This window comes from Loxodonta africana, chromosome 7 (genome assembly GCF_030014295.1).
Source record: "Loxodonta africana isolate mLoxAfr1 chromosome 7, mLoxAfr1.hap2, whole genome shotgun sequence".
NCBI lineage: Eukaryota > Metazoa > Chordata > Mammalia > Proboscidea > Elephantidae > Loxodonta > Loxodonta africana.
This window is the reverse complement of record NC_087348.1, coordinates 75,145,407-75,162,154: the sequence shown is the minus strand read 5'-3', so window position 1 is coordinate 75,162,154 and position 16,748 is coordinate 75,145,407. Positions and strand designations below refer to the sequence as shown.

The window sequence follows — 16,748 nt, the reverse complement described above, 5'->3', positions numbered from 1 at the left end:
TCCCTCAGAGCCGACACAGAACGAAAGCCTTCCCCTAGAGCTGGTGCCCTGAATTCAGGCTTCCAGCCTCCTAAACTGAGAGAGAATAAATTTGTTTGTGGTATTTCTGTTAAAGCAGCACTAGATAACTAAGACAACTGAACATACATTTTGAAACATTAACTTCCAGATGCTGATGTTGCATTCAGGGGAAATTTAATTGGACTGTAGTTATTAGGCTTGAGAAGAAATTCTAAGCTACCTAGATGACAGAGCTAATTAAAATTAAGTGAGGAGGCAAAGCAAGATGGTGGTGTAAGCATTAGTATGCTCCCATCCCCTGACAACAAAACCAGAAAAAAAAAAAAAGCAGAAATCGATGGACTCAACAGTCTCAGAGCTGTGGAAACCAGCCAAAGGGTTAGTGCATCTAAGAAAACTTTAAATCAAGAAAACAGTGACATACAAATAGCACAAAAACACTGATTCTCCACCTGTGGGTGGCCTACCCCCTCCCTGGCTTGGCACAACTACCTTGGGGCAGCTGAAGCAGCCAGCACATCCAAGGAGGGAATCTGGTGCTGAAACGACCACAGTGGTGTACCCAGACAGGGAATCTGGTGTTGGAGTGGCTACAGCTGGTGTGCCCAGGTGGGGAGCCTGGTGTTGAAGCAGACAACTACCGCCTTAAACAACTAAAAATGATGATGATAATAGTAACAATAATAATAGATGAAAACAAGCAAATCCTGGGGAAGGTGAAGACGCTGAGTTCCATAGTTACCACAATATAATAGTTAAGTGTCCCAGTTTCAACAAAATAATCACAAGGCATAAGGAGAAACAGATAAGAATGGTCTATCAAAAGACCAAAGTAAAATAACTTAAACCATCCTTGAGGAAGGACAAATAACGGACATACTAGACAAAGACTTTAAAACAACAGTACTAAATATGTTCAAAGAGGTAAAGGAAAATGTGGACAAAAACTAAAGGATATCAGGAAAATGACAGAGGAATAAAACAAGAATTTCAACACAGAAATTTTTAAAAACAACTATACAGAAATACAGGAGCTGAAAAGTATAACAACAAATGAAAAATCCACTTGAGGGGCTCAATAGCAGATGTGAATTGGCAGAAGGAAAAATCAGTGAACTTCAGTCTAAGGAGCAAATTAAAAATGGGCAAAGGACCTCAATAAACATTTCTCTAAAGAAGATACACAAATTGCCAATAAGCACATGAAAAGATGCACAATGTCATTAGCCATTAAGGAATTACATGTCAAAACCACAATGACATACCACTTCACAACCACTAACACGTCTATAATCAAAAAGATAATGAGTCATTAGAGTAAGAAAGGAAGTACAGTATAGCATTTCAAAAAGCAACACTGAATGAACATACATGGAAAGAAGTGGAGAAGCCTCTTAGAATTGATTAAGTTGATGAAACTGAATTTAAAAAGAGGTTGATCAGAATGGACTAAAAAGAAGTTATAAAGAGATGCTGATTAAATTAAATTGATTAAAAAGAGTATATTAATAAAGACAAATACACGAACCAGATTGGAGACTGGAATCAAAGAGTTGTTCAGAAAGTAGAGAAAACTACTTTCAAAGGTAGGAGAGGGATTTAAAGAGCAATCGGAACAGATACGCTGAGTGGTAAAAATATGTTCTATATCTAAGGAGAAATCTGAGCATTTTATATTCAGCCCGATAGTTCATATATTTGCTAATGAACACTTAATAGTCTGGCCAGGCACTATGCCAGACTCTGAAATTAAAATGACAGTTAAAACAGAGTCCCTGTGTTCAGTTTACAGTCAAGGAGTTTAGTTAAAACAACATAGTAACTGTAACTTCACCGTCAAATCCAATGGCATTTATTCAGTTCTCACTCTATGATTTCTCTGCAACACAGAAAGTGATAACAAAGTAGTCATTCAATAAATATTGGATTAATCCTAGTAAGTCTTAATCTCTATGTCACTCTCCTACGCTCTTCTTTTCCCACTGTCTAGTCCTTCTGTCTAGTCCTTTTCAGTCTCTTTCACTGTTCTTCTTTAATCCTCTCCTCCCAAGATTTTTGTCTCGGCCTCTGTTCATTCCTTTCTCCCTTGGCAAACTGACTCATCCTCAAGGCAACTGTTGTCATTTCCAACATTTATAACACTAGTCTAAACTTTCCCCCAAATTCTTGTCCCTTATCTCTAACTCTCATTAGTATATACGTCCTTTTATACGTCTATCACTTCAAACCTAAAACGAAACTCGTTTTCACCCTCCAAAACCTGCTCCTCTCTTGCATTTCTTTTCTTTGTAGATTTATTTTCTTAGATCTTTAGGCTTGAGATCTATAATCTCTGTTCACCTGTCACCAAGGCTACACTTGAGATGGTAGGGTGAGGTCAGAGGCTGAATTTGGAAGAGATTTTTCTTTTCATAAAGTTAATTAGTTGGCCTAAACAAGGAGCAACCTCACCTTTTGGATCTTGGTAACACCATGTGTCTTAGAACTGAACAGCCCAGAATGTCTTAAAAGTTAACACAATAATTGTAAAATATTTGAAAATTTCTAGTTGAAATGATTTTTAAAAATAATTTCCTAAATTATGAAATACTCCAGGTGTAAATAAAGGTATAGATGATAATATATAAACACTTGTATAGCGACCACCCAGATACAACGGAAGCCCTTTGTGTACTCTTCCCTCACCCTCTCTGAAACAGCCACAACTCTGAATTTGGTGTTTATCATTACAGTTCATGCTTTTAGAGTTTTACTATATAAAGTATGCATTCATAAACAATATACAGTATTGTCTTGAGTATATTAAAACTGTTTGTACTCAACTACTATACTAAAGGTTGGTGGTTCAGACCTACCCAGTGGCAACACAGAAGAAAGGCCTGACAATCTGCTTCTGTAAAGATTAAATCCACTGCTGTCAAGTTGATTCCAATTCATGTACAGTCAAGAAAAACCTATGGAGCAATTTTACTTTGTAACACAGAGGTCACCGTGAGTTGGAATCAACTCAATGGCAACAGGTTTGGTTTTTGGTATCACACTACTTATGCCTCTGCAACTTCCCTCTTCTACCTTTTTTCTGGATAAGGATTAATATTTTGGCTAAAAAATGCAACCATATTAATACATGTAACTAGCTCATTCATTCAAACTGCTATGTAGTATCTCATTGTATGACTACATCACAATTTATTTACCCATTCTCCAGCTGATGGATACTTAGGTTATTTCCAATTTTTCACTATTATAAAATTTCTGCTTTATAGCTACAGTACAAGCAGGATTTGTGTTTTTTTTTTTTTAAGTTTGTGCTTAAAAAAATAAATAAAACAGCTAAAGAGATCAGAACAGTAAGTATACCAGAACATTAAAATCGCAGGCTTTTCAAAGTAGAAAATAGCTGTATTGACTATCTCCGTATGTACTTCAGTATTCTATAAAATGGAACTTGACTAAATCCTAATTGTTTATTGAAAGCTTTCCCCATATTAGGTTTATTTAATTATTAAAATTTCACTTAGGATATCATTTAAGCTTGAATAAAAAAACTTAATGGCTCTTACAGAGTAAAGCTCTACTTTCACTTATAAATAACCATCCCATAAGGCTAAAAACAAAAACTCTAGCACTGTTAACAGAAGAGCTTTCTGAAAGCAACATTAAACCATCTGCAGCATTTCATTCTTAGAGCAAATAAATCAATAAAGAACCAGATGTGTTTATATTTCTGATTACCACAGTCCAAAAGGTCTTAATGGGCCAGTTTCTTAAAATATGTAAGCTTCTCTCTAAGTACTGAGGAAGTTATAGAGACTATATTTAATTCAGCATTGCTTAAAGTAGAGGCCAGGAAAACAGCTCTTGCTGTATCTTCCCCACCAATCTCCTCCAAGAGCCCTATTTTGTGACATTCCCCTCCTACCTAAAACCACTTTGCTGTTCACTGCTTTGATGTTTTCTGCTAGTTGTCTTTTAGCAAACTCTCCACTCCCAATTCATTCTATATATTACTAAAAGAGATAACTGTGTGTCTAAGTTGCTTAGCGCAGGGCCTGGACCATAACCTCAACACATGTTAGCTATTATTGTTTTGTAAACAGAATAATCTACCTAAGGTGTAACTCTAAATGGTTTTTGCCATTTATCTGGTCAAAAGCTTTTAATGGTTCCCAATGATGACAAGAAGCTGTGTTACACAGGGGGAAACAAAGTGAAGTACACTGAATAACATCTTTTAAGTCAGTTATTAGTTAAGATCTTGGCTATGCCTCCAACTATTTAAGTGGAGGTTAAATTAACCTTGTCAGAGCTAATTTTCTTCATCCGTAAAATGGGTATAATAATGTCTACTTCTCAGGGTTGTCACAAGGATTACAGATTAAATAACTCAATAACAAAAAAGACAATTAAAAATGGGCAAAGTAGTTGAATAGACATTTCTCTAAAGAAGATATACAAATGGCCAATAAGCACACGAGAAGATGATCGAGGTTGTTGGCCATTCAAACCCACTGCCACTGAGTCAATTCCAACTCATAGCAACCCTACAGGACAAGGCAGAACTGCTTCACAGGGTTTCTAAGGCTGTAATCTTTATGGAAGCAGACTGCCACATCATCCTCCGCAGAGCAAGTGGTATATGGGTTCAAACTGTCAACCTTTTGGTTAGCAGCTGAGCACTTAATCATCATGCAAATCAAAACCACAATGAGATACCACCTCATACCCATTAGGATGGCTATTATCAGAAAAACAAAGTAATAAGTGTTGACGAGGATGCTGAGACCTGGAATCCTGGTGCATTGCTGATTGGAATGTAAAATGATGCAGTCCCTATGGAAAACAGTTTGGCAGTTTCTCAAAAAGTTAAAAACAGAATTACCATTCAGTAATTCCACTCTAGGAAACTAAGACAGACATGTTTGGGGGAAGTTAAGATTTTAGCTGAAGTGGCCAGATAAAGCATCAGGAGATATCATTTGCGTGAAGAAGACCTGAAAAAGATAAAGGAATAAGGCACATTGATAACCAAGGGAAGAGCATTTCAATCAGAGGAAAGAGGAAATGCAAAGGCCCTAAGGTGAAGGCGAGCCTGGCATGTTCAAAGTACAGCAAGGGGGAACCCAGTGGAACCAAAGTAAAGTGAGAAAGAGGGAACAGAAGAAGGAAAGGGGGAGAGATAAGGCCTTTTAGGTTATGTGCAGACTTTGGCTTCTAATCTGAGTGATCCAGGAAGCCATTGTAGGGTTTTGAGAATACAGACATGATTTGACTTATGCTCTAATAGGACCACTGTGGCTGTTATGCTGAGAATAGACCAAAGGGAGTAGGAGAAGCAGGCAGACCATGATGACAGAATAAGACAGAGTAGAGCATTCAAATGGCAGCTGGCTGAATGACTCTACATACAAGGTCTCAATGAATGAGTGAAACTGTGAAAAAAATTATGAGACAATGGGAGAAATTTGAACACTGACTGGATATTTAATGACATTAAGAAATTACTGATTTTTAAATGGGATAATGGTATTATAATTATGCTTTAAGGAGAATCCTTATTTTTTCAGAGATGCATACTAAAGTATTTAAGAATTAAATGATACAGTGTCTGGGATTTGCTTCAAAATAAGCCAGTATATGGAGGAAAAAGTAAGTGGGGATATCTGTGACACAATGTTGACCATGTATTGATAGTTGTTGAGGCAAGGTGATGTAGGCTCACTTTTACTACTTCTCTATTTTTTATTGTTTGAAAATGTCCATAACAACAAAAAAAAATTCTTTTTTTAAAATCGAGAATGAATATAGTTGAGAAAAATGGTTTTAAAAAAAAATACTGGATGGAAAAATGAATGTTCTGAAAAAACTTCAAGAGGCTGGAGTTTCGGGCCAATTCAAAAAGATAAAATGCAACAGAGATATATTTGGTTCCCAAACAGTGTAAAATGGACAAAACCTAGATGAGCAGCTCCTATACAAAAAAAGCGTAGAATTTCTAATATACTGTAAGGTCAGCAAGTAAAATATGAAAAATCTAAAGCAATTCCCTAGTATTTAGAGACGTATAGAACTCTTACAAGTAATGCAAGACAAATAACCCTATTCAAAAATGGGCAAAGAATATGAAGTCATTTCTCCAAAGAAGATACACAAATGGCCAATTAGCACAAGATGCTCAACATTATTAGTCATCGAGGAAATGCAAATACAGCCATAATGAGATATCACTAAAAAAAAAAAACTGTTGTCTTCAAGTCAATTCCAACTCATATTGTGACCCTATAGGACAGAGTAGAACTGCCCCCACAGAGTTTCCAAAGGAACAGCTGGAGGATTTGAACTGCCACCTATTGGTTAGCAGCCTGAGCTCTTTAAGAACAAGTGTTGGTGTGAATGTGGAGAAAATGGAACCCTCATACACTGCTAACAGGAATGTAAAGTGGTGCAGCCACTTCGGAAAATAGTCTGTTTCTCAAAAAGTTAAATATAGAGTCACCATTATCATATTACCCAAAAATTCCACTCTTAGTTCCTGCCACACTAAAATGTTCATGTTTTCCAAACCCAAGAGAAATGAAAACATATGTTGACACAAAAACTTGAACATAAATGTTAAGAGTTAAAAGGTAGAAATAACCCAAATGCCCATCAACTGATAAATGAATAAATGAAATGTGATATATCCAAACAGTGGAATATTATTCAGCCATAAAAAGGAATGGAGTATTGATACATGTTACAACATGGATAAATCTTAAGAACATTATGCTAAGTGAAAGAAGCTAGTCACAGAAGACCATATATTGTATGACTCCACTTTTATGAAATGTCAAAAACAGGCAAATCTGTAGAGACAGAAAATAGATAAGCAGTTGCCCAGGAGTGGAGGGGGGGTTGGTGAGTGATGGGTAAGGGTACAGTGTCTCTTTTCTGGATGGTGAAATTGTTCTAAAATTGACTGTAGTGATGACTGCAAAAATCCATGAATATGCTAAAAACCACCAAAAGTAAACTTTAAATGGGTAAATTGTATGATATGTGAACTAAATGTCAATAAAGCTGTTATCAAAAAAAGAGGTACTTTCTCTGTGAGACCATTCTTGAGCCCCCAATAAAGCTGACCATTTCACCCGTGTGTCTCCTCGTTCCGCAAGTAGATCAGTACTTGCGACTAACATTTATTTGTTGATATGTCTTTTTTCTCTCAACTACACTGTGGGTGTGTCAAAGCAGGAATATGGCTCATTTTTCTTGGAATCTACAGTGTCTGTACACTTTAGACTATATAAAAAGGTACATCATAAATATTTGTTAAAAGACAATCTTATAGACTGTCATGTAGGAAAATGATTGTGCTCGTTTTACACTCTTCAACGGGCAGAAATGGAAGCTACAATGACACACAATTTTAAGAATTTTCAGGTAATTAGGGCTGTCATTTTCTTCAAAGCAGAGGTTTCTGGGTCTGTGAATCCTCTGAAGTGATACTCAAATTTTGGGTGTATAAATAAATAACATGTACATATTCCTAGGGAGCAAATCCATAACCTTCATCAGAAGCTCAAGGGATATGTAACCCAAAAATGGTTTGGATCCATTCACTGCTTTAAAAAGTTAGGAAATTTCAGAGGCAGGGCCAAGATGGCAGAAGAGCCAGATGCTTCCGGCGATCCCTCTTCCAACAAAGACCCAAACAAACAAGTGAAATGATTATATTTATGACAAGCTAGGAGCCCTGAACATCAAAGGCAAAGTTGGAAAATGGACTGAGAGGCAGAGGGTGGGGGAGTCGGTTCAGAAGCGGAGAAGAGTTGCTGGACCTGAATTGCCAGGATCCCTCAGGCACCATTCCCGGGAGCAGCTGCAGTGGGCTGGTGGTAGCATTCAGCCGCAGTTTCCTGAGGCAGAAGGCGCCAACCGCACAGCCTACTTACACCTCTATAACCAGAGAAGAACGGTGCTCTCAGCAAAAGCTAAGTACTTGCGTATATTTTACCACACGGCCACCCCCAAGCCAGCTTCAGAGGCTGTTGATTTCCCTGGGGCTGGGATAGTCCCAATTGAGCGCTTAGAGCCATTCTCCCGGCCTTGGAGAAGGAATAAATTTGCAATTGCGGGAAGAGATAATTTGCCAGCTCCACTAACCTGGGGAGCTCAGGACAGAAGAGGCTCCTGTCCAGGCATAAATGGTCCGTGGACTTTGAAGACATTTCCCCCCTGCGTGGACCTGTGTGGGCCTATTTCATCAGAATAGGCCCTTGTTGGCAGACTGCAACTGTTTCAGCTGTGTGGTGAAGAGGTTGGTGTTTGATGATGGACACCACTTTGCCTATTAAACAGGGTCCTCACCTACCGACACCAGGGGCCTAAGGACTGGTGGCTCCACTCAGGTCACCCAGCTACCCACAACAGAAGTCCAGGGATAACTGGTACCTCCCAGTCCTCACAACCAAAAGCACTGGGTGCCCAAGGTCCATCTGTAGAACTCACCCACCTGTATGCTCTAGGGAAGATGAACACGCTTCCCCCAGAGTCACTTGGGGGACGATTCTCAGCCTCCTGCCTTGTTCAGAGTGTTACCCCTGCTGCATTCAGATACACCAATCACCCCTGCCCCTCTAACTCTGTAGGACAGAGCCTGTACCACACACTTGATGACCAGCTACCTGGACACCTGAGTTGAATCCATACAAGAAAAGTGAATGGACTCCTAGACTGATATACCTTATAACAGCTCTAACCATTTGGTGATAGAAGTCAGAGCTTCAAAAGCGAAAAAAATCAAGCTAGCTCATTCAAGCAACCCATTTGGGCATATCAAAATGAAACAAAGCAAGAAGCTAGGATACAGTAAACAAACATAAACTAATACAATAACTTATAGATGGCTCGGAGACAACAGTCAATACCAAATCACATAAAGAAACAGACATGGTCACTTCAACATGCTCTCAAAACAAAGAATCCAGGGATCTTCTAGATGCAAGTGCATTCCTGGAATTATCAGATACAGAATACAAAATATTAATATACAGAATGCTCCAAGACATCAGGAAGGAAATCAGGCAATACGCAGAACAAGCCAAGGAACGCAAAGATAAAACAGTTGAAGAAATTAAAAAGGTTATTCAGGAACATAATGAAAAATTTAACAAGCTGGAAAAATCCATAGATGGACAGCAATCAGAAATTCAGAAGAATAACAATAAAATTACAGAATTAGACAACTCAATAGAAAGTCAGAGGAGCAGAATTGAGCAATTGGAAGGCAGAATTTGTGAACTTGAAGATAAAGCACTTGGCACCAATATATTTGAAAAAAAATCAGATTAAAGAATTTTAAAAAGTGAAGAAACCTTAAGAATCATGTGGAACTCTATCAAGAGAAATAACCTACAAGTGATCAGAGTATCAGAACAGGGAGGTATAACAGAAAATACAGACAGAATTGTTGAAGATTTGTTGGCAGAAAACTTACCGGATACAGTGAAAGATGAGAAGAGATCTATCCAAGATGCTCATCCAACTCCACATGAGGTAGATTTTAAAAGAAAGTCACCAAGACATATTATAATCAAACTTGCCAAAACCAAAGATAAAGAGAGAATTTTAAGAGCAGCTAGGGATAAACAAAAAGTCACCTATAAAGGAGAGTCAGTAAGAATAACCTCGGACTGCTCGGCTGAAACCATGCAGGCAAGAAGGCAACGTGATGACTTATATAAAGCATTGAAGGAAAAAAATTGCCAGCCAAGAATCATATAACCAGCAAAACTGTCTCTCAAAATATGAAGGTGAAATTAGGACATTTCCAGACAAACAGAAGCTTAGAGAATTCGTAAAAACTAAACCAAAATGATAAGAAATACTAAGGGAGTTCTTTGGTTAGAAAATCAGTAATAACAGCTATCAACCCAAGACTAGAACATTGGACAGAGCAATCGGAGGTCAATCCAGACAGGAAAATCACAAAAATAAATTAAGACTAAAAAAGTGCTCGACCTTTACACGAACAGATATACTCACACCCATGTTCACTGCAGCGCTGTTTACAATAGCAAAAAGATGGAAGCAACCAAGGTGCCCACCAACAGCTGAATGGATAAATAAATTATGATATATTCACACAATGGAATACTACGCATCAATAAAGAACAATGATGAATCTGTGAAACATTTCATAACATGGAGGAATCTGGAAGGCATTATGTTGAGCGAAATTAGTCAGTTGCAAAAGGACAAATATTGTAAAAGATCACTATTATAAAAACTCAAGAAATAGTTTAAACAGAGCAGAAAATATTCTTTGATGGTCACGAGAGGGGGGAGGAAGGGAGGGTGGGAGAAGGGTGTTCACTAATTACATGGTAGATAAGAACTACTTTAGGTGACGAGAAAGACAACACACATTACAGGCGAGGTCAGCACAACTGGACTAAACAAAAGGGAAAGAAGCTTCTGGAATAAACTGAATGCTTCAAAGGCCAGTGTAGCGGGGGCAGATGTTTGGGGAGCATGGGACATATAAGTCAACTGGCATAGTAAAATCTATTAAGAAAACATTCTGCGTCCCACCTTGGAGAGAGGCGTCTGGGGTCTTAAACACTAGCAAACAGCCATCTAAGATTCATCAATTGGTCTCTACCCACCTGGAGCAAAGGAGAATGAAGAACACCAAGGACACAAGGTAATTACGAGCCCAAGAGACAGGAAGGGCCACAAAAGCCAGAGACTACATCAGCCTGAGACCAGAAGAGCTAGATGGTGCCAGGCTACAACCAATGACTGTACTGACAGGGAACACAACAGAGAACCCCTAAGGGAGCAGGAGAGCAGTGGGATGCAGACCCCAAATCCTCATAAAAAGACCAGACTTAATGGTCAGACTGAGGCTAGAAGGACACTGGTGGTCATGGCCCCCAGACCTTCTGTTGGCCCAGGACAGGAGCCATTCCCAAAGCCAACTCTTCAGACAGGGATTGGACTGGACAATGGGATAGAAAATGATACTGGTGAAGAGTGAGCTTCTTGCATTAAGTAGACACATGAGCCTATGTTGGCATCTCCTGTCTGGAGTGGAGATGGGAGGGCAGAGGGGGTCAGAAGCTGGCCGAATGGACACGAAAAGAGAGTGGAGGAAAGGGATGCACTATCCCATTAGGGGGAGAGCAATTAGGAGTATATGGCAAGATGCATACAAATTTTTGTATGAGAGGCTGACTTGATTTGTAAACTTTCACTTACACCACAAGAAAAAATTTTTTTAAATTTTGGAAAAACCTGGAAACAGATAAAGGTGATAGTTGAATAGCATGACAAACATAATTAATGTCACTGAATTGTACGTGCAAAGAATGTTGAAGTGGCAAATGTTTTGTTGCATACACATTTACCACAATTTTAAAAAATAAAAAAAAGATCTACAGATTAAAAGTACAAGGGAAATGTTAAAATATTATACAAATACAAAGTTTTGTTAACATAATTTGTTTTACAAGGAGAGAATACAAGCTGTGGGAACTGTACACAGAAATCATTAAATTGTATGCAAGAAGATGGAAAAAAAAGTTAGCAAATTTCAATTACTGTGATATATTGTTTAAGGTAAGTGTTTGCTTAGAATATACCACTTCAATAACTTGTAATCCAAAAAGAAAATATACACTGATATTAGTAGCTTCATAATTTTAATCAATTAATTCAAAAGTATCTATTGCCTATTATATGCCAGGTGGAAATACAGTGGTAATCTAGAAAGACAAAGCCCCTGCCCTCATAGAGCTTGCATTCTCGAAAGTCGAGACAAAAAATAAACAAGTAAACAAATAAGAAAATTTCATGCAGTGATACCTGCAATGGAGAAAATAAAGTAACATGATGGAACAGATAATGATGGGAGTGGAAAGAGGGTTACTTTCTGTGGAGTCAGCAGGGAAAGTCTGCTGAGGTTACATCTGAGCTGAAATTTGAACCATGAGAAGGAAGCTGAGGGAAGAGCACTTCAGGAATAAAGAGTACAGGATGTGCAAAGATCCTAAGATGAGAACACTGAATACCAGCACTTGAGTCTTCAAGAGAAAGAACCATGTCCAATCTCCACTCTGTACTCTCTACAACATCCAGAAGAGTGTCTCCCACTCACATTCAATAGCACTAGTTCAGGAGAATTCAGCATAATGGAAATTCAACTCCATAAAAACCTTTTAGAAGAATCTTCACTGCTTAGGGTCATCACTAATTTACTCTTCTTCAAGGCAGACAATATCATTAGACAAAGGGAGTAAAGACTTTTGGATTTTGTAATAAGACAAAAATTTAAAAAAAAGAGAGAGAGAGAGAGACCAAACACGCAAAGATTTTTTAGAAGTCTCTTCCAGGTTGATAGTTTTACAAGCTTAAAGATTAGATGCAAATTCTGTAAACAGAATTTTATGTTCAATCTTCCCTCCACCCCTAGAGCTTAGTACTTTGCATTTATGGTACTTAAAATCTATAATGCAAAAGAGAGTAAAAGTACAGCCAGTATGCAAAAGTTGGAGAGAAGTAAAAGTTCAAAAGGAGCTGTCCAGCAAGCAACGTGCTGAACACCAGTAGGTTTCAGAGACTCTAAGGCAATGTCTCAAGGATATTACAGACGGAATTTACAGGAGAAAATTACCAACAGAACTTCATGATCTCTAGAAAATTCTTCTAGTTCCTTCTCCCAGCCTTTGGCACCCAGGCCTTTACACTCACTCTTTCTGTAACTCCCTCCCCTCCCCCCGCCCCATGCAGTGACAGATTAGAATTTTAAACACCACATACATCATACCACTAATAAAGGATTAACAAAGTGATACAGCTTAAGTAAGGGGAACAGAACAATTTGTTCATCTCGACCTCAGTAACTAAAATTTGGGTATCCAAAACCTTCAAGTTATATTTTAAAAGCTACAAAAAGAGCCCAGAGCAGTGAGTGCCCTACACCAAGCTGAAAGTACACAACGGATTCAGGTTAAAAATACCAATTCAAACTGATCTTATTTCATACTAACGCACGACAGAAAGCACACGGAAATCCTAAGAGAGGAACCCAACTGGGAGGCTTCCTGACTCAAAGCACTTCAACAGCTGCTGAACAAGATGAGTTAAACCAGAAAAGGAAGGGACTGCGAGCAAAACTCAAATGGGTCTGTGCAAGGCTACCCAGGCACGTAGGTCTAGATTCCTGGTCCTTGCCTGCGGCAGGACCTCAGGAGGGACCCGGTGCCCGGCGGAGCTGCCCGCCGCCCGCCGATGCCCAGGGAACCCGTAGGCCTTGGCAGCACCCAAACGTCCCGTCCGCACTCTTGCCCGTTTGGAGGATACCTAGGCGGGGACCGGAGAGCCCAGAGTCCCCGTCTCTCAGCAGCGTCCTTCGTTCTCCTCGCCGGGGTTAGATGCGCAGTCCCGGGAGGCCACGCCGGGCAGCTCCCAAGTGGGTGGCCCCACCTCGAGATGGTCCCGGCCGGGCCGCCCGCTCTTACCTTCGGGAGCCGGCGGCGGCTCCTGCCGCTTTCCGCGGGACAAGAAAGCCTTAGGCAGCAGCAGCGACACAGCCAGGACGAGCCCCGAGGCCAGGGCCACCCTCTGCACTGTGGAGTACGCCATGGCCGCTCGCCTTCGCCGCAGGTGGCAGGCTCCAGCCGGAAGCGGAACTGGAACCTCGGCGCCGGCGGCTGCCGCCGACAGAACAGCGGGGCGCGCGACGGCGCCGCGCGAGGGACAAGCTGCGCGAAGCGTCCGCACTTCAGCTCGCGTCGGGATTTGACCTGGTCCTCTCTCGTTACTGGTCACAGGAAACGGTACTCTCGTCTTCCACTTTGCACAAACTAGAAACTCCTCCTGCTTTACTCTCCACCTCCATCTGTCCTGTGCAGCCTACCGCCAACCTCTTCTCTCCATCCCCACCTAACAGCCACCGTATCAACATCTACTCCTAGGCCCACCCCTAGACCGCCGCCAGCAATTGCCTGATTGGTGCAACCAACTCACTGGTCTTCCAGCTTCCATTCTTGCCTCTCACATCCATTCTCCATCTGCAGTCAGAGGCGATAATTTTAAAACTCCAACAGAATTGTCGCTCTCCTCTGCATAAATTCCGTCAATAACTCTTCATTGTCCTCAGAACAAGGGTCAAAATCATTCCCATGACCTCAAGGCCCTACATAATCTGGCCTAACCAGTGCTCTATCCATACTGGATCATTTGCTATTTCCCTAGTGTATTCCTGGCTTTCAGAGAAACTTATCTCGTCCTGTTCCCTCTGCCTGGAAAATTCTTGACACTATCTCCACCTGTCAGAAATGTCTCTGACGAACAGCTTAAAAATACTACCCTCATGAAACTTTTTCAGTCAGCCTCTCGTTCCTGTGTATCCTCACAGTTCTTTGTTACTGACTTTATTCATTCATTTAACAAACTTGGCACTAGAGGGCCTAATCAATCAGATGGGTTCATTTATGGGGTAGAGAGGTATCCAAGCAAGAAAATGCAGGACATACACTAGACTCTGGAGTAGTCAGCTCAACTGAAAGGAGGAGTCAGAAAAAAGCTCCTTACAGGAGGTGAAATTTGAGTTAGTTTTTGAAGAATGAGTAACTTATGAGGCAGACAGGTGTGAGGGGTTAAAGGGTGTTCAAGAAAAAGGAAACAAAGCAAGAGCATGAAAACTTGAAGCTTCTTGGTGTGTTCAGAAAACCATCAGTAATTCACTTTGGCTGGGCCATGTGGTTGGTGACAGGACACAAAGTGATGAGACTACAAAGAAGAGCTGTAGCTAGATTGTGAAAAGCTTAGCTATGACAGATGAGGCACATGCATTTATCTTTGCTTTCTCCTGACACCTTACGAAAGTGGAAAAACAGTTAAAGTGTACAAGCCACAAGATTAAAGAGAATGGGAGAAACATGACAGCAGACAAGAAATGTCAGAATTTTGTAAGATGCATAGCACCAACGTCCAAAAGAAATATAATGTCAGCTACATGTAACCTAAGAATTTTAGTAGTTTCTTTCTTAGAAAGTAGAAACAGGTGATGTTAATTTTAATAATACATTTCATTTTGCCCAATATATCCAAAATATTATCAATTCAACATGTATAGCACTAGTCACATTTCAAGGGTTCAGTAGCCACATTTGGCTAGTGGCTACCGTATTGGACAGTGCAGATGTACAGTAGAGAAAGCAAAGTGCCTACATACGAAAAGCCTATAAGAAACAAACTACAGGTAGTCCTCAACTTACAACGTTTTCAAGTTTACAACGAACCACACTTAGAACCATCCTTTTTCTGTTGTACATATTATCGTTAGTAACATGTACTGCATACAATACTGCAGCATGTAATTTGCTGATGTTATCATTCTCATGTCAACCACCAAAGACAAAAGTCAGATTTATAAAAATACTGATAATAAAGGACAATAATAATGAAAATTAAAAAACAGAAAGAGGTATTCGACTTACATCAGAACTGACTTATGATGGAGTTGTTGGAATGGAACCCTGTTGTAAGTTGGGGACCACCTGTAATTGGAGGCAATTGGTCTCTTTAAAGTCAGGGGTGTGGAGTGAGGTCAAAAAAGGACTGGTTGAAATTCTGGTTAAGAAAGAGTTGGATATTCTCCAAATCTCATTCATCAATTCATGCATCCAGCTTGCCCCTACTGACATTACTCAGGCATCATCATCATCGATGTCATTTGTTGTTGTTAGGTGCCATCAAGTCGGTTCCAACTCATAGCCACCCTGTGTACAACAGAATGAAACGCTGCCTGGTTCTGCACCATCTTCCCAATCGTTGTTATGCTTAAGCCCATTGTTGCGGCCACTGTGTCAATCCATCTTATTGAAGGTCTTCCTCTTTTTCGCTGGCCCTCTACTTTGCCAAGCATGATGTCCTTCTCCAGGGATTGATCCCTCCCGACAACATGTCCAAAGTATGTGAGATGTAGTCTCACCATCCTTGCTTCAGAGGAGCATTCTGGTTTTACTTCTTCCAAGACAGATTTGTTCATTCTTTTGGCAGTCCATGGTATATTCAGTATTCTCCAACACCACAGTTCAAAAGCGTCAATTCTTCTTCGGTCTTCTTTATTCATCATCCAGCTTTCACATGCATAGGAGGTGATTGAAAACACTATGATGTGGGTCAGGCGACCTTGGTCTTCAAGGTGACATCTTTGCTTTTCAACACTTTAAAGAGATCTTTTGCAGCAGATTTGCCCAATGCAATGTGTCTTGATTTCTTGAAATCTGCTTCCATGGGTACTGATTGTGGATCCAAGTAAAATGAAATCCTTGACAACTTCAATTTTTTCTCCATTTATCATGATGTTGCTTATTGGTCCAGTTGTGAGGATTTTTGTTTTCTTTATCTTGAGATGTAATCCATACTGAAGGCTGTGGTCTTTGATCTTCATCAGTAAATGTTTCAAGTCCTCTTCACTTTCAGCAAGCAAGGATGTGTCATCTGCATAACACAGGTTGTTAATGAGTCTCCCGCCAATGCTGAAGTCCTGTTCTTCTACATATAGTCCAGCTTCTGGTATTATTTGCTCAGCATACAGTTTGAATAAAAAAAAAAAAACAGTTTGAATAGGGATGGTTAAAGAATACAACACCTTTCCTGAGTTTAAACCACGCAGTATCCCTGTGTTCTGTTTGAACAACTGCCTCTTGATCTATGAACAGGTTCCTCATGAG

The 16,748-nt window shown here is 39.9% G+C and overlaps 1 protein-coding gene across 5 annotated transcripts in view; it reads right to left on the bottom strand.

Moving 5' to 3' along the window:
• Window positions 1-13,703, bottom strand: part of RIC3 (RIC3 acetylcholine receptor chaperone) — a 42,876-nt gene extending 29,173 nt beyond the window's left edge. For 2 of the 5 annotated variants that reach the window (XM_010592251.3, XM_023550874.2), the window contains exon 1: window positions 13,527-13,700. In XM_010592251.3, the coding sequence (XP_010590553.1) occupies window positions 13,527-13,650 (124 nt within the window). In that variant the 5' untranslated portion in view covers window positions 13,651-13,700. Of the gene's footprint in view, window positions 1-13,526 lie in introns of all 5 variants that reach the window. The other 3 variants (XR_002786328.2, XM_003412021.4, XM_023550875.2) reach the window with 3 other exon arrangements.
• Window positions 13,704-16,748: the final 3,045 nt, after the last annotated feature.